Genomic DNA, 17,265 nt, shown 5'->3' with positions numbered 1-17,265 from the left:
ACAAGTTTATAGAGGGGACTCAGCTTGCCCTTGAGGCCTGCGGAGCAGACGGGCAATTCCATCTTTAGTCCAGCTATTTTGTAAATATCCTACCACCAGATGCCACTCAAAGTCTTCATTCATTGGTCATGCTGTATGAAGGCATCTATATAAACGGAGCTGATATCCCAACTGAATTAATAAAGCGTTAAATCAAGAATTGACAGAGGATGATGGCTCAGTCATGACACGATAATAGTTCTGCTTGTTCCAGACTCTTATTTGAGAAGATTTTGAATGTTAAGTTTTAGTCCTTCGTAAAATGACATTTGGTTGAACACAGACAGACACAGATTGACTGGTGACTGGTTCCCCATACCAGAGCAGTGCGGTGGCGAGCCGCTCCACTGCCCGTCCAGCTGACACATTCTTGTGGTGTTTCCGATGATGCTACGCTGGCCCATGCAGCTGTAGCGGATGACTGAGCCCACCGTTCGACGGTCACCTGAGATCTGAGCGTATGGAGGCATGCTGGGACGGTCGCAAAGAACCACTGCCCAATCAGTGGAAGATTGGAGAAGGAAGCAAACAAGTGTTAAATTGATTGCTGCTAGAAACACAAATTTTAAACCCTTTAACTATCGTTAATAAATGGAAAACCACAACAAATCTGTGAATCTCTAATATAAATATACATATTTTTTCTATTAAACCACATTTTACAAAGTACTTAAAAAACCCAACTGTTTCCGTTACTCACACAGGCATTTGGGTAAGGAGCGGTCCCAGGTGCCGTCCCCTTGGCAGGAGATGGAGCTGGTTCCCAGCAGATAATAGCCTGGGTTACAGCGGTACGTCACCGTAGTTTGGAAGCTGTACCGATGCGGACCGCTGGATATTACTTGTCTAATGCTGTACTCTACATGGCCGGGCTCTGTGCAGTTTACAACTGAGGGCATTTATGGGGCAGAGGAAACATAGACAGAGAGAGAAAAATGAACATTTTTAGGACCAAAAGACTTTGTTTAAAAACCACATTTATATATCTGATTTTACAAAGTTTTCAGGGACAACTATAAAAACATTATTCCTGTTAAAGAAAATAAGAAACTATATAGATTGTACACTGTGAAATTTCCTTATAATCAGTAGTCTCTCTGGCTGAGAGACAGCGATGGAGATGGAAGGAGACCTCAGGTAGTTGAGGAAGGAAATGTGAATCAAATTATAAGGAATGCAAGAAGCTAATATGCTAACAGAGTGCTAACCAGTAACAATCATAACCAAGTCTTGCATACATTTCGTGAGCCATTATCTCAGCAAAGTCAGAGTTGCCATTTAGCCTATACCTACACATATGGAGTGATGCAGACATACTAATGGCTTCCAAAACACACTCAGAGTTTGCCTGCAGCTATTGTAGCCCAGCTTGGCTTGCCAACCTCACTCTGATAAATGTGTTTTTGCTCCAGCCAAAATGAACCTACTGTATTCTAATGTGTGTAAAAAGCATGCTCATTTTCATGCTCCCAAGCTGTCCAGCTATGCTAAATAACCCCCCAAATATCTTTTATAATGTATTCCTCCCAGAAGAGTGCTGACCTGTGGTGCCATCATTTACAACTTACTGCATAATAACTCTACAAAGTGTCTTTGAAGCCGCGGAGCGGTTTCAGAGAGGGGCATTCCGAGCTTGGTACTAGGCTTTCATCAAATGTGCTTGTGCACGGTGTGTTGAAAAGGGTTCCAACGGCTGTCTAAACTGACTGACCTTCTCGTAAATTTCTGTGTGGTCCGGTGTGTGAGGAAGAAGGAAAGGTATAAAAGGAAAACAAAGAAGGAAGGTGAGAAGGGAAGTAGAAGAGAGGTAATTTATTTCAGTTCAAATCAAAGGTGGGAAACCCTCGTCACCTTCTCTCCCCTGGGTAGGTGATGCATCCGAAGCGTAACATTATTTCCTCTCAGCATTCTTGCTCACACCAAACCATAAGTACACATATACAAAATCCTATAGATTTTATAGTTTAAAGCTAAACTGTAGGGTTCATTACATCTCTAGTTCTTTTGGGGTATATCTCTACAAAGGATGTGACAGTACAAAAATTTGGGCTGATATTAAAAACCTATCAACAAAAGGTTAAAAAATATTGGCCAATACTGTTAGTGCCAAGGAACTGATGCATCCCTAGCCTCTACCAGTTTTGCATATTCATTTTGGTGTTTTTTTTTTTTTCCAAATTTGCACGATTAAATCGTTTGGTAATGTTGTCTAAGATTAGCTTGGAAAGAGAATGTCTGTGAAGAGGAGTTTTCAACTCTTGCCAAAGATTTTCCATAGGTTTTCAGTCTTGGCTTTCAATGAGCTATTGCAACACAGAGATACTTTGATCTACATCTTCCCGATGCAATTGTGGGGTTTTTCCTGTTACTGTAGCTTTTAAACTTCTTCTGGGATAGCTTTATATTGAGTTCCTTCTTTTTTACCCTTTAACTATTATCAACTCCTCTTTGCTTTAATAAGAAAAGCACTGTCATAGCATAATGCCCCCACAAAACACTGTGGTGGCAGAATAAGCAGGTGTGAAAAGGTGAAGTGTTAGTTTTTCTTTACAGACAATTTACATCTTGGCCAAACTTGTTAACTTTGGTCTCATTTGACCCTCTTTCAACTTTTTCGAATGATGAACCGAGTACAATTCTGTGAAATGCCTAAAAAAATTGAATATTGTTTAGTAATCTACTACCTTTTTAAACTTCTCCACAACTTTATTGCTGACATATCTGCTTTGTTCCTCGCCCTTCATGACGCCCTTTGTTTACTAATGTTTTCTGCTTCCCATTTGCTTTTCTCCCACTCAAAGCTGAGACTAAGAGTGAGATGGATGAAGCGGATGCCAGCACAGTTTTGCTGCTCAGGAAGAAAAAGCGAGGGCCACACTTTACCAAATGTGTCACTATAGCTGTAATTAATGTAATAAATCTGACTGACAAAAAGACTTGTAAGCTGCTTATGTCTTCACATCAAAAGTGAGGATAATGGACATCAAAAATGCCGTTCCCATCCATCCATCCATCCACACACACATGCGCGCGCGTAGAGGAACACACACAATTTTCACATAAAATGTGCCTGAGAATAAGCATCTGGGCTGAAACAAGGCTGATGCTAATATGATGTCACTGCTAAAGTGAAGAGATTCTAAGACATATATCTGCAAGAAAATGTATGCAGCAGAAAAATGAACTCTCTTCTTAAAGACAAGAAAGAAAAAACAGGAAGAAAACGGATGCCCGCAAGACTTGTAACCTTCCCATCACTCCAGCAAAGTATTAAAAAAACCCCCCACTAAATCCCTTTTTGTCTCATTTAAAACAAACTCAGGAAGTCAATCAGACACGTTTTCTGTCACCGCTTGTCACATTTAGGGCCCGACTTTGCAAGCAGCCCCTGTCTGTTCCTGTCACAAAGCCTTCAGATAGAAACGACTTATCCACAGACACGGGAGCAGAGATATATTACTTGTTGCAAAAACACTGCCAAATTAAGAGTCTTTGCCCTACTCATGCGAAGCAGAACTGAATAATTGTAATTCTGAGCAAAATCCAAAACGCAGGTCTCCACAGACTGCTGTCTTTTATGCAACCTCAAGAATCTGGTGATTGTCTTTGGATTTGTCTCTGCATGGCTATTAACTAACATTGTTTCCCTGACATGCATGTTTGCCTTTGGGGATAAAGAGGTAGTGAGGCTGAGAGGAAAAAATAAAAAAGTCAACTGGAAATATTATGTAGAACCTCCACGGACCATTTGAGTGAGGCCGATGTAATTAAATAAACTGGATTCTTCTTTAATTTTTCATTTGAGCTTCCCCTAAACGTTAAGTCCGTTAAATACCTTCTCCCCAGGGTGCTTCTTTGCTTCATCTCCACACTCTCTATGATTAAGGTCACTTGTGGTCAAAGAAGATATGGCTTTACACATTATGTTAGGTAATTTAGTACTTACCCACACAAATGTGCGAAAATATAAAAACAAAATGTTAAGTCCACGAGCAACTCTGTGGAAATTAGGCATTTTTCTTCATCCGATTCCTCCTTGACATGAACATTCAACATTCAACTTAGGTGTATAAGAAGCCGTTTCTCTAATGACATGTTGCAATGCAACATTTAATAGTATTCATATAATTTAGATTTTTTTTTTTTTTTTTTTTTAAATAACAACTGCATACTAAAATGTGATTTAATTTGTACTTTTGGGCCCAATACAGAAACACAGAATAAAATGGAGGAACATTTTCAATACTTTTCAAACATGCATTTGTAGTTAGCCCCAGTCACATTACTGACCTGAGTGAAGTTGGCCCCCCCACCTTCTTCAAATTAGACAAAATTGGTGTCAATCAACTCGGCTACGTTTGTGCTGGTTTGTGCAGCAAAAATTTTCGTTTGTGCCGCTATCATTTTAAAGATATAAAGAAATGTTTTTAGAGGTCATCAAAGGTCAACCAGCCCCCCACCTTCTTCAAATCAGACGAAATGGGTGTCAATCAACTCGGCTACGTTTGTGCTGGTTTGTGCAGCAAAAATTTTTGTTTGTGCTGCTTCGGTTTTGAAGATATTAAGGAAAGGGTAAAGGTCAAAAGGTCAACCAGCCCCCCCACCTTCTTCAAATCAGACGAAATGGGTGTCAATCAACTCGGCTACATTTGTGCTGGATTGTGCAGCAAAGATTTTCATTTGTGCAGCTATCATTTTAAAGATATTAAGAGGGCTGGTTGACCTTTGATGACCTCTAAAACATTTCTTAATATCTTTAAAATGATAGCAGCACAAACGAAAATTTTTGCTGCACAAACCAGCACAAACGTAGCCGAGTTGATTGACACCAATTTTGTCTAATTTGAAGAAGGTGGGGGGGCCAACTTCACTCAGGTACATTACTGACTTGGCTCAACAGCCTTTTACTACTGTTGGAGCTGCACATTTTTAGGGGTATGTGTGTACTAGCTCTGCGCATTTGTAAGATATTTTTGTTGACACAACAGATCAAACTCAGTCCGATTGAATGAAGACCCTTTTAAATGCAACTTTCAAGTTTTGTGACAGATTAAAGGGTTGCCTTGTATTTATGTCCATCCATCTTCTCATTGATTTGTGTGTTGTTGTTGGGTTTTTGTTTGTACTGTTCTTGTGCCATACATGTGTTTCTATCCTATTTCCTATTTCCATCTGCAAGGACTGCAGATGGAAATTAGCTCTGAGAGCTAACATGTGGTACCAGGCATATTTTCCGTTGAGATTAATGCTCCTGTACATGGTCCTACTCAATAAATAAACAAACAAGCTTCTCTGTCCTTGCTGGAAAACACATCCTAAAACATGATGCTACCACTGCCATGTTTCATCACGGTGTTTCTGCATTGCGGGTGACATGATCCATGAGATGTTCATTCATAATCTAACCCAATTTAATTTTCTCCAGAACGTTATCCCTGCTGTGTTCCTTGTTTCTTTATGATGTTGTTTCACTAATGTTATTTAACAAGAGTAGCTGCAATTACACTCATTTGGAATATCGCTCTTCTGGTCTATATTCAGTAGATAAGTGACTTCTGGCAATTCATTGGAATGAGAGTAGGGGAATGAAAACAAATACACCCTCCATTTTTCACATTATTGACAAAATCTGGCAATGTTCAAGCAATATGAATATTTTTCAAAGATGCTGCACATAGAAAAAACTCATCTCCATGAATATACATTTTTAAAGGAATGGCAAAAACTGTTTTCTAACATATAGAACAACTGTTTATCAGAAGCAAAATAAGAGCCTCATCAACTTTTTGTAAATATTTCTTATCTATATAATTCTGCTGAAATCAGTAAATAAACACACTGACAATCTTCTTGCCACTTACTTTTACACCTTGGTATAGCATTGTTCCATTGTCCATTAGCCTGGCATGTAGATTTAACAGCCCCATGCAGAACATATCCAGTATTGCAGACAAAACGCACAACATCATTTAAGTTGAACTGGGTTCCTTGGGTTGTGCCAAATGTAGGGTTTCCAGGGTGGCCACATGTGATGGCTGAGAGAGTCAAACGACAGGAGAAGTCTTTGATATACAATCAAAGTCAAATTCTTGAAAGAAAATGACACAAACTGCTTTATACTTTGAACAACACAGTAAATACTGATAAAAAATGATTATCTAAAGAACAAATTGCTTAATAACAAACATCCACAGCAACAAAAGTCTCAATTCAATACCGCCCAGAGGTTTATGAACAAATACAAATAGCTGTTTGGAGAGGCAACTTACGAACGCAAACGGGGGTATTTCCTGACCAGCGGTGATCCTGCTCGCATATTCGCACTGACACACCAATAAGACGAAACCCTGGGTTACATTGGTACACAACGCTGCCTCGAAAGTTGAAGTTCTCCCCAATTATTTGCCCATTAACTATTGGGTCTGGAGTGCCACAATGGCCAGCTAAAAACAAAGCAATAAAAAAGACGGTTAAATATGGTAGGCTCTGACTTTTTTACTGTTGTCATTTTTTGGACTGAAGATCTCACCTAGACATTGAACTTGTGTTCCGCTCCAAAGCCCATTGGACATGCACTCTCGTACCCGAGAGCCCACTAGGGTATATCCTGTGTTGCAGGAGAAAATGGCTGTGGCTCCAAATACATTCAAAGTTCCTATTTTATGACCATTTGGAGGAGTGCCAAGATCTCCACAGGAAACAACTGAAATAAAAGAACAAAATATAACCCAATTAGGACAGTAAGATTCAAAATCAATTTTTACATCTTAGAGGACTTGGATATAAAAGTAAATAAATTTGGTTGCATTTATGTTGCTTACATTTTAATGGAAATCTTTAGTAATATACAGACACAGAAAGGCAACAGCTCTAACTTACTGTCACAGACTGGGCGAGGATCAGGGTAATTCCAGGTGCCATTTGCTTGGCAGCGAATGATCCTTTGACCCCTGTAGTAATATCCCGGGTCACATATGAGCATCATTATAGCATCATATTGGTTTTGAGTGCCGTAGATTAGCCTCCATCTTCCATGTTCCACAGCAGAGTGGCTGATGTCGGTGCAGGTGACCGCTATGAGGTAAGAGAACATTTTTCTTATACGTATTTAACAGTCAGTAGTTTGTCTTCTGAAAGCTGAACTGTGTTGGGCATTTACTAGGAGTGGAATGATGCATCCAGCTCACAGCGACTAAGACTAAGAATCCCCACTTTCTTCTCAAGAATTAAAGAAAAAGCTTCATTAATCACAAACTGTATTCATAAGGTAATATCAAGATTATATAAGTCGGTTCAGGTTTGACAAGTTTATAAATTGAAATTTTTAGTTGTTTAATACTATGGTAGTCCTATTGCCAAAAAGTCTTTTTGGTGTATCTTCACAAAACAGTAGAGGTTTCATGAATATCAAATGAAGTTTTAAAGAGACAATCAAATTTAGGGAATGAAAATAAATTCCATTTTCTTTAGTGCCAGTGTGGTACTAATGTGGTACTAATACCAGTGATAGTACTTGGCCTGTTCTTAGTGGTACTCAAGAGAAATTTTGGTTATGAACTGTTAAGGTAAAATGCAAATGTCATTAGCTCTCACATGGTCCAATAAGCAGAACCATCCAAAAATAATTCTCTGCTTAAGAGCAATGATTTAAAAAGATAAGATTCTAACAAATGGAGGATAATTTTTCAAGAACTCCCAGTATAAACTCATGTGGACAACAGAGAACGAAAAACAGTTGCTTGTTGTTACTTAAACCTTACTCAATTTATCTCTGAAATCCAACATTAGGATTTTGATAACACAAAAAACCCCCCAGCTTAACTGTGCTCTAGTTAGAAACTACAAATTCTACTGGATTTTCTAATTGCTGTGTACAGTGACAAAATTACATAACTGGCTTTAGCAAATCAAGTTAAGTTGTTTCTTTCCATTTCATATATTTAAAACAACTAAACAAAAAACACATTCAATAACAGAGGTGGTACAATCCTACGTGTATGAAGGATTTAATGAGCTGCATACTGTCACCGCACATTGTATATAAAAATACACTGTAGCTTCGCAGCAATCACATTGAATTTTCTTTATGGAAAACTCATCCAATTAAAGTCTGGATCCCGTCAAACTATTGCCTGAGATATATGTTAGTGCTATTGATACTTGTTACAAAAACTACATTTATTTTTCTTTCTATTATTTATTAACAGGGGAATGTTAGATTTCTCTACATCTATCTTTTTGCGTCACTGTGATCATGGATGTTTAGTTGGCTTAGCATGGCAAAAGGAGTTTCTATAGCAGTGAAATGTTTACCATCATCCTTAGTGTTGGCCTTGAAGACACTTGGACCGTTTTCTCAAAATGTCTATGCTAAGCACATGTTTTAAGGGTTACAAAATGCACAAAATAATTTCCTCCCTTCCATTTGAGCTTATGAAAAACTAATTCACAGTAAGATTCTAATCGGAAATGTGGTAAATTATAAAATGAACCTATATTAGCATCAAAATACACCTGCGGTTCCTATGTTTCTGAAGATTTCGTGACTTTTTTTTCTGTCTGACTCCCAGAATCTAACCAGACAGCAGACGAAATACTCACGAACGCATCTCGGAGGGGCCTCAATGGGGCTCCACCGCCCAGATTCTTGACAGGCCACTGAGGTGGTGAGAGGACCAGCAAGCCGAAACCCTGGATTACATTGGTAAGTGACCCTGGCCCCAAGAGAGAAGTCTTGGCCAACAGTGCTGCCGTTGACAGGGGCAACAGGCATTCCACAGGACATGACTACAAAATAACACATTGACAGGTAGTTGAGTAAGATTTAATACAATATAAAAAATAGTGAGAGGAAATAAAATACAGGCAAACGAACTTGTCATCCTTGTATGCAAAGTGCTGAGTTCTCAAAACCATTCACAGAAGGATGAGCCGCACACATTAGCATGGAACACAATTCACACAACAGTAAACAATCAAAGTTGGCAGAGGATAAATGCAATTTTTATGGATGAATACACCTGTTATGGAACTGTTTGCACGCTCAACGTTTGCTCTAATTGTGTGTGCTAGTTTGAAAACAAATAGTGGAAATACATTTTTAGATTACATGCTTTAATATTTGATTTAAAAGCAAACATTTAAAGTACAGTACTTCCATGCAATGAAAATAACACAGTGCCATCAATTCTTTATTAAACTTAACAAATATTATTTTACAAATAGTAATTATTATTTTCAGATATTTTTCATCAACAGTTTAAATCTTCACTATGACCAACTCAATAAAAATTTTTTTTAAAAATCCCTAAACCCCTCCAAATTATTATTACTAAAAAAATATATATGTGCAGTATGACAAGAGGACTAAAATCCAGTAATTGAAATGTCACTACGTTTCCACTGAATCTTTAAAAAGGGACAAAAAAGTGGTGAAGTAAACTTCCTGGAGGTATGCCTTAGGCGGAGGAGCTGCTAGTGATGCCATGCTGTCAACCGCAATCACCCTTTGATCCGAAGCAAAAGGATTCTGTAAGACTTTTTCCCCTCAATCAGTTTAAACCTGAGAGATGCAGCTCACAAAGTGGATTTGCAGTGATATTCTGTTCAGTATGCCAGACAGGATACAAGTGATATAATCTACTTAAGGTCATCAGTTATAAGACATTTTATAATATATCAATCAGATCCTGAAATTATGTGTATTCAAATGATAAAATATCCTCCTCCGATGAATCCCTGCAAAGGGATTTGACTGACATGATAAGAAAAAAGAAAAAAAATCCAGTCTCTGCTCTATCTCTAGTCCTGACAGAGAATGGTAGAGGGCTTTACCTTGACAAAGAGGAACTGGGGCATTCCACTGATGGATCCCCTGCGCTGTCCGGGTGCATGTGGCGCTGGTCTGACCAATAAGTCGAAAGCCCTGGTCGCAGTTGAAGCGTAAAGTACTGCCCAACTTGGACCCAGTTAGGCTGTGCACTGTGCCATTTACTGGGTTATTAGGAGGGCTGCAGTACGGTGCTGTGGATAAAGAAGTAAATACACATTATATAATCACAAAAAAGTGACATGTTAAAAAAAAACATTGATGCAAGGTGATGTAAGAAGCTGTTGAGAGGATGAATAATGAATACCCGTTTAACGACAGAGCCAAAGATCTCAATTGCGTCTTGCGCTTGTGCTGAGGGAAAAGTTACAGCAAACACTGCTGCCTCGAGATGAGGAAAATTGATTATTGAAAACTAATGTACTGCAAAGCAAAATGAGCGTTTGTCAGCAGCTGTGGATGAGGATCATAAAAGTGATGGATACATAATAATGGGAACAAAGTATCTGACTTTGGTTAAACTGGTAACGGCAATAATCATTTATCATCGCAAATGGTGCCAAAATGGATCGAGAAGATTCACGAGCCCAAATGAAATTTAGCAGATTTCCCAATAAGGGGCAGCGCTACATGTCAGCTGCAGAAAGACGGTAGCAGAACACAGACTCTACAAACACTGTATAATGAGAAGAGAAGACTGTGTTCAGTATGGGTGGAAAATTATTATGAGAACATAAAATTTCAATAAAAATGCAAATATGCCATTTTTACAGCTCTCACATTGCAGCGACAATTTAAAATATTGCATTTTTTTTTTACATCAACTATATAACCAGACAAAATCCCCAATAGTATAAAAATACTAAGCCGATATAGATGGTTAGTTATGGACATAAAACAATTTTTAACAGTATATTATGTTTTTCAAAAAGGCAAAGATTTTAACACTCTTTAAGGGGACAGAGATTCTGTCAAACATCCTAAAGAATCTGATACTTGAGTTTATTGCAAAAGCATTTTTCTTTCTCTGAAAAGATCAACAGCAGATGGACAAAGTGCTTTGGTAGCAATTTAACAAATAACTTAACAGGGTTCGGGAAATGCTTACTGTCCACGCTGTAAACAAAGCGCAAATTCTCAATGCCCCCAAAGATGCCCATATGGATGAAAGCAAGCAACATTTTCATTTTTAATTATTACACAACCAAAAACATCTGCAAGACCACTAGATCAGTGGTGGGAAGTAACGAAGTACAAGTACTTCGTTATTGTACTTAAGTACAATTTTTGTGTATCTGTACTTTACTTAAGTAGATTTAATAATGGATACTTTCTACTTTTACTCCACTACATTTAACAGTAAGTATCTGTACTTTCTACTTCACTACATTTCTATATAGCGTTTCGTTACTCGTTACATCCAAGACGCATTTCAGTTTTTTGATTTGTTCGTTAGTTTGAAAGTATCCAATGGCGAGAGCAGAATCAGTCCGCTGAACCAATCCAAAGCGGGAAATAACCATTAGGCCCTCCCTCAAGAAGAGCAGCACAGTACGCAGGACCTGCAGAATCATTAACTCCCAGAATGGAGTCCAAGGATAGTCATCCTCCAGAAGACCTGCCCCACCCATGGCCTTATTTAAAAGATTTCTTTGAAATAACGGGGTCAAAAAACGCGTCCTGGAGATTCCAATGCCGCCTTTGCATGAAATTCTGTCTTTCAAAAATTCACCATCAAATTTGAAAAAACATATTGAGGTAAGTTAAGTTGCTAAACGCTATCGATGTTAAATTAATTTGTGTTAGTGAAGTTTTATGTAATCTTAGCAAGCTTTTTGTTGAACTCGACTGCAGTAAATAAATACGATTACTGTATATTGTTATAAGCTAGCATGAACTTGCAAGTAAAGGCATTGCTCATTAAAATGGTACATTACTGATTTATTAAAACTAAATACGATAGGTACACTTAATGACATTATATAAGCCGTTAGGTATTATGGTCGGCAAGTACTTTTACTTTTAATACTTAAGTAGTTTTAAAAGCTTGTACTTTCTTACTTTTACTTAAGTAAAATAATAATGTGGTACTTTGACTTTTACTTGAGTAAATTTTTGTCTGTGTATTTGTACTTTTACTTAAGTACATTGTATGAGTACTTTCTCCACCACTGCACTAGATGGTAAAGAAGCTTTTTCTTTATTGGTAAACAGAAGTTTAACAATAATGTGGAAGTTGGTAAACAAGTTTGCCAACTTCCACTAAAACTTAGACTGAAACAATTTACTTTGGTCAGATTGTTTGAACCTTTTGACAACAACACAAAACAAGAAGAACATGTGAAAAAGCACTGTATGCCAACTGCTAGAGCTGAGAAAGGGAGGGGACTTAAAATACTAATAATAATCTTATTGAAATTAGGTCTTTCAATCAGATTATTATCGAAACATATAAAATGAACACAGTAATGGTACTCCAAATTTAAAACTTACATGAGTTTACACCAGAAGGCATGTAAGTTTAAATTCTCCCCAAACATGGTTGTAAAAAAAAAAAAAAAAAAAAAGCATTAGTAGCATAGGTACCAATAACGAGTGCATCTCTCAACGTTTGTATGCCTTTTTTTAACATCTTCACCTGGGGTACCAATAAACGCCAGCAGGTGTCTCAATCATTGGCCCATCTGTTTTCTTTATTTTTATTTCCCTTTCCTTTCTCTTGCATGAGACAGAACAACAGTTGCCTTTTCTGCAATCAGCCCTGCAACTTTGAATAACTTTGACTGCAGAGGGTGGTGACTAAATTGAAATAAATAAACAACAGGAGAAAGAAAGATTGAGCGGACAAGGTCAGGCTCACTCAAAGTTGATTGAGGTGATGGAGAAAATGAATGTACCTAAAGAGAGAGATAGAAACAGTGATAGTTGAAATTGATAGAAAATAACTGTAGAAAACCGAGCGCGTGAATTGCAACAAGACACTGCTGCAAGTTGTTAATGGAAGACTTGCCCTTGGAGAGGAAACTCGACTTGATGAGTAGCATAGCTGAATTTATTGAATGCATCAGTGCCATCTGTTTTTTTTTTTCCTTCTTCCCACAAAGGTACACCAGAAGGCAATTCCATATTGACCATGGTAACTTCTGGGTTCTCAGGGATCACTTAGTTTGTCATTTAATCTGTCACGATGAAAACCGTCAGTGTTAGAAACAAACAATTAAAAAGTGAAAGAGGCAGGAGAAAAAGCAGAAGAGAGAGATGACAGAACATCCGGCTGGGGAGACAGAAAGCTCCACCAAAGGGAGGAGAGAGACAATTAGTCAATCTGGCTGAGTGGTGTTGATACAGAACAGGGGGAGCCTTTTAAATATTTACACAGTCATAATTCACAGCAAGTTATGCAGGTGTCGTATACCAACAAATCCTTCACGGGAGCAGGACAAAACGGAGGAGTAATAAGCAACAAGCAACGCATGAAACCGCGCTTACAAATTCCTAGGTCTTGGCACACAGCAAGATGTCGGTGCAGATGCCTGCTGCCCCCATTAGGCTCTCACAGAGCTGGGTCATATTTTTGGCTGTCTACGGCACAGTTGGCAGCCCAGATGCAGGTCTTAAAGGAAAAGTAAATTAAACACACGACTAATGAGATCAAACTCACAACAAGGCCCTAAAAATAACGAGTACGAAATGGCTTCCACGCGGCAATCGATCATGGCGTGATGAGGCAGTGTTCGGGAATTTCTGGCCCTTACCTGAATAACGGATGCGGAAGCCTTTGTGGCTGGTGGTGTGATCAAAAGACCAGTGCAGGTAGACTTTGTTACTGGAGCTCGTGATGCTCAGCGGGCTGGAATAATTACCACTGAGGGTAATAAGAAGCGGGCTCTGTCTGGATGGACCTGGATGAAGATATGACGACGAACGACAATTAAAGTTTCAGAAAGCTGAAAAAAGAAAAAAAGAACTTCAAGGTAAATCAAAAGTCTGGATCTATCATTCAGTAGATCCAGACTTTTCATACAGTAAGAATCTTGAAATACTTCATTTGTTATGAATTGTGTCAAGTTGCAAATGAAAAGTTTGTTGAACTCCTAACTGTGAAGAAGAAAAAAAAAAGAGACTACTGCAGACCATAATTGGCTTAGCAGCCTCAAGGTTAACAAATGCCTGTTCCTTTCCAGTCGGCAGAAGATAAAAAGTACTAATCAGCATCGCCGCTGTGTGTCCCACCACCATTTTCTCAGGGCTGCCGGGCAGAGTTGCTGACTTTGCCTCTAATCAAATTCAAATGTACAAGGCAGATGCAGATGTTCTGCCACCATGAAAGGGGAACTGTGTGTGATTTTCTGTTAGTGGAGGCAGATAGCTTTGTTAGAGACAGTTTATTTAGCTGCCTGGTTTATTTAGCCGTTAACTGTGGCTTTCTGAGGAAAAAGTACTATTTACGCAACACTATGGACATTAAGAAAGTTTTATCAGAGAACATAAACGGGAATGTGGTCGGATTAAATTTGTCTTTACAAACACATGCAATCGTAGACGAAGCGACGAGACCCACCATCAAAGACTTCAAGCTCATCAAACTGACGGCTGGTTTGAAAGTGTTCGATAGTGAAGGTAATGTTGTAGCCGGGCTCTACTTTAACAACCCAGGAGCAAGACTCGAAATGAGGGAAGCCGGTGCCTGGTGACTGGCTCATAATGACGCCTGTGGAAGCCGTCAGCACCTCATTCATTGGACACGTCACTGGGGAGAGGAAAGAGAGAGCAAGACAAAAGGAGCCATTATTGTGAAGCATTGAAATAATGATCCCGTTTATGTTTTGCCGGCATTGTTTTATAATTGCAGATCACGTCGAGTGATTGTTCATTTTAGCGAATTCAATTTACCTTGAAGCATAAATTGGATTGTTTAGGTTCACATTGTTGCTGCAGAGACATTCAATGTAACTAAAAGCATGGCTAAGGCTAATTGTCATTCATGTCTGGGTGCTGTCACAGGAAAACAAACTTAATGCATGCCAACTCAGACTACTAAACAGCTTATGTTTAATATCATTGACTCGCCATGAGCATATTCACTTCTTTGCCCATTGCCAGCGTGGCAGATGTGGAGCTAACTTGCTATTGCCGTAGCATGTCTGGGCAAACTAGATCGTTCCCCTCATCACACTTCCTTCCTGTCGCCAGACTTCATCTCCTCAAAATCCTTCGACATTTTCTAGACGTTTCAGTCGTGTTTCCGCCATGCTCCTATCTGCTCTGTTTTTGTTGCAGTGCGGTGAGAAAACAATGGCATTATCCGCCAGAAGGTTGGTGCTACCCAAAACAAGCTATAGCATCAAAGAATGTGTCTCACTGTTATACTGAGACAATGTGATACTCAACTATTGTTGAGTTCTTCTTTTTTTTTACGTATCCACCTGGCACTGGCAACGATAAACTGTGAAATATTCCACAATGAAGAGAAGAAATTAGTATGCATTTCTAATGCTAATAACATTTCTAAACATCTAATAATGATTCTTGCATTGGGATTTGTTTTCAGATAATTTTAATTTCTTCTCATTTTACAAACAAACTTAAAATGTCATAGTGTTTTATGAATTAGGTCAAAATAAAGTTGTGCATAAATACAAAATACAAATGCATATAATATGAAAAGTGCATCTCGGTGGGCACGTTTAGCCTACAAATAGATCAAAAGTTACATTTTAGTTCAATCTGTCCAGACCACAATTTTCCATCCTGGCTGCTTGTTTGGTCAATGTTGCCCTTGCCATTGTTGTCTGTTTCAGTGGACAACCTTATCTTGGTAGGTTTGCAGGTATGCCAAATAATTTTCATTTTAGGATGAGTGGTTGAACAGTGATCTGAAACATGCTCAGATCTTGGGATATTATTTAACAGCCCATCTGGTGTTTTTCTTGGTCTCAAAGATGGTAACTGCCCACTGAGATTCTTTTACAAACACCTGTGGTCATCACAAAACTTCTGCATTAATCCAGATATTAAATAAAACATAAGGGAATCCTATTTACCAATTAGGCAACTAATGAAGGCAATTTCACTTAATTTTGTTTAGGCTTATCATAGTAAATCAGTCCTGAACATACAAACATCACCATTTTCAGATACTTATTTGGTCAAATTTGTGATATATTCTGAAAAACTTGCTGCTGTACTGATAGTACAGTACTCAGGGCATTTAACATTTTTATTTGTAAAAAAAAAAAAGAGAAAAATGAAGCAACATAATTATAAGCTACTTCGTGTGTGTCTAGTACATCACATCCCAGTGGCATATAATTAAGCTCACGGCTGAAGTGTGAGTCCGTAAACATATCTTTTTAAAAGACCAAAAGTGGCCATAAATAAAATCAAATCCATAAAGTTTTAGAAAGAGAGTAAAACTACTTCAAAGTTAATGTACCAAGAGGTGGATTAAAGTGTTTATCAAATAAGACTGCAGAAAATCTATTGGGGGATGTAAATGTCCCCGCTGTGAGGCACTGTTTGAATACCTAAGCCTCTTCTGCCTGGTAAAGGAGCTCTCAGTACTTACACGTCTTATTAAAGTGAGAAAAACTGAATGTTCTTGTTCAAGAACCAACCTCTTAAATACAAAATCTAACGTCAGGTATCACTATCCAAAGGAAGAACAAAAAATGATAACGCAATTAAAAGTTATTGCCTAAAGAGTGTGTGACAACCAATCTTAATTATAACTTGTGTCAATACAGATACTGAAATAAGATTTGTATTACTTCTATTCTTCAGTATCAGTGAACTGCTCAGATTGAAAATATATTTACCAAGTCAGGTATAACTTAGAACTTTAAAAAAGAAACCTAGAGATGTCTTAGAAAAGGTTTTATCAATATTAGTAAAACCTCTTGGACATGGAGGTAGGACATAAAATAAAGAAGTAAAGTTCATTAAACAATTAATTCACTGAGAAGAAATGTGTAGACTGTACAGTGACCTTTCAGGAAGCACCAGTGAGTTTAAGGCTACATTTGCTTAGTCTTGGAGCTGACAAAAGATATAGCTGAGAGTGCAAATCGTGGGCTACTTTTTAATACTTGGCAATTTTGAAACAAAACACTGGGAATAATAAATGCACATTCTGTTATTGGATATGCACAAATGCTGATTTTTATCTGCATTCAGCTGGATTTTACTCGGCATGGCATTTAATCAGGGGCAACTGAGGACAACATGAACATTAGACTGGATCGAGACTGAAACGAACTCGGAGTCGGGATGAGACATAAGATTCAGAAAGTGTCAGAAGGAATACAATTCAATAAAGACTAAAACAGTGGGGAGAAGAAAGTTTGAAAAAGAAAGTTTAATGTTGCAATAACATTGTAAAACCATTCTTGCAGAGA

General features: G+C 38.2%; 1 protein-coding gene across 1 annotated transcript in view; it reads right to left on the bottom strand.

Annotated features, from left to right (window-relative positions):
* csmd2 (CUB and Sushi multiple domains 2) overlaps nt 1-17,265 on the bottom strand; it is a 264,361-nt gene that overhangs the window by 24,861 nt on the left and 222,235 nt on the right. Inside the window, exons 48-57 of the mRNA XM_028036079.1 lie at nt 14,430-14,618; nt 13,624-13,770; nt 9,874-10,062; nt 8,641-8,826; nt 6,919-7,113; nt 6,569-6,742; nt 6,309-6,482; nt 5,901-6,074; nt 740-928; nt 359-532 (exon numbers count right to left, since the gene is read on the bottom strand). Coding sequence (XP_027891880.1) covers nt 359-532; nt 740-928; nt 5,901-6,074; nt 6,309-6,482; nt 6,569-6,742; nt 6,919-7,113; nt 8,641-8,826; nt 9,874-10,062; nt 13,624-13,770; nt 14,430-14,618 — 1,791 coding nt within the window. The remainder of the gene's footprint in view (nt 1-358; nt 533-739; nt 929-5,900; nt 6,075-6,308; nt 6,483-6,568; nt 6,743-6,918; nt 7,114-8,640; nt 8,827-9,873; nt 10,063-13,623; nt 13,771-14,429; nt 14,619-17,265) is intronic.

This window comes from Xiphophorus couchianus, chromosome 13 (genome assembly GCF_001444195.1).
Source record: "Xiphophorus couchianus chromosome 13, X_couchianus-1.0, whole genome shotgun sequence".
NCBI classification, from domain to species: Eukaryota; Metazoa; Chordata; class Actinopteri; order Cyprinodontiformes; family Poeciliidae; genus Xiphophorus; species Xiphophorus couchianus.
This window is presented reverse-complemented; position numbering and strand designations above follow the sequence as displayed.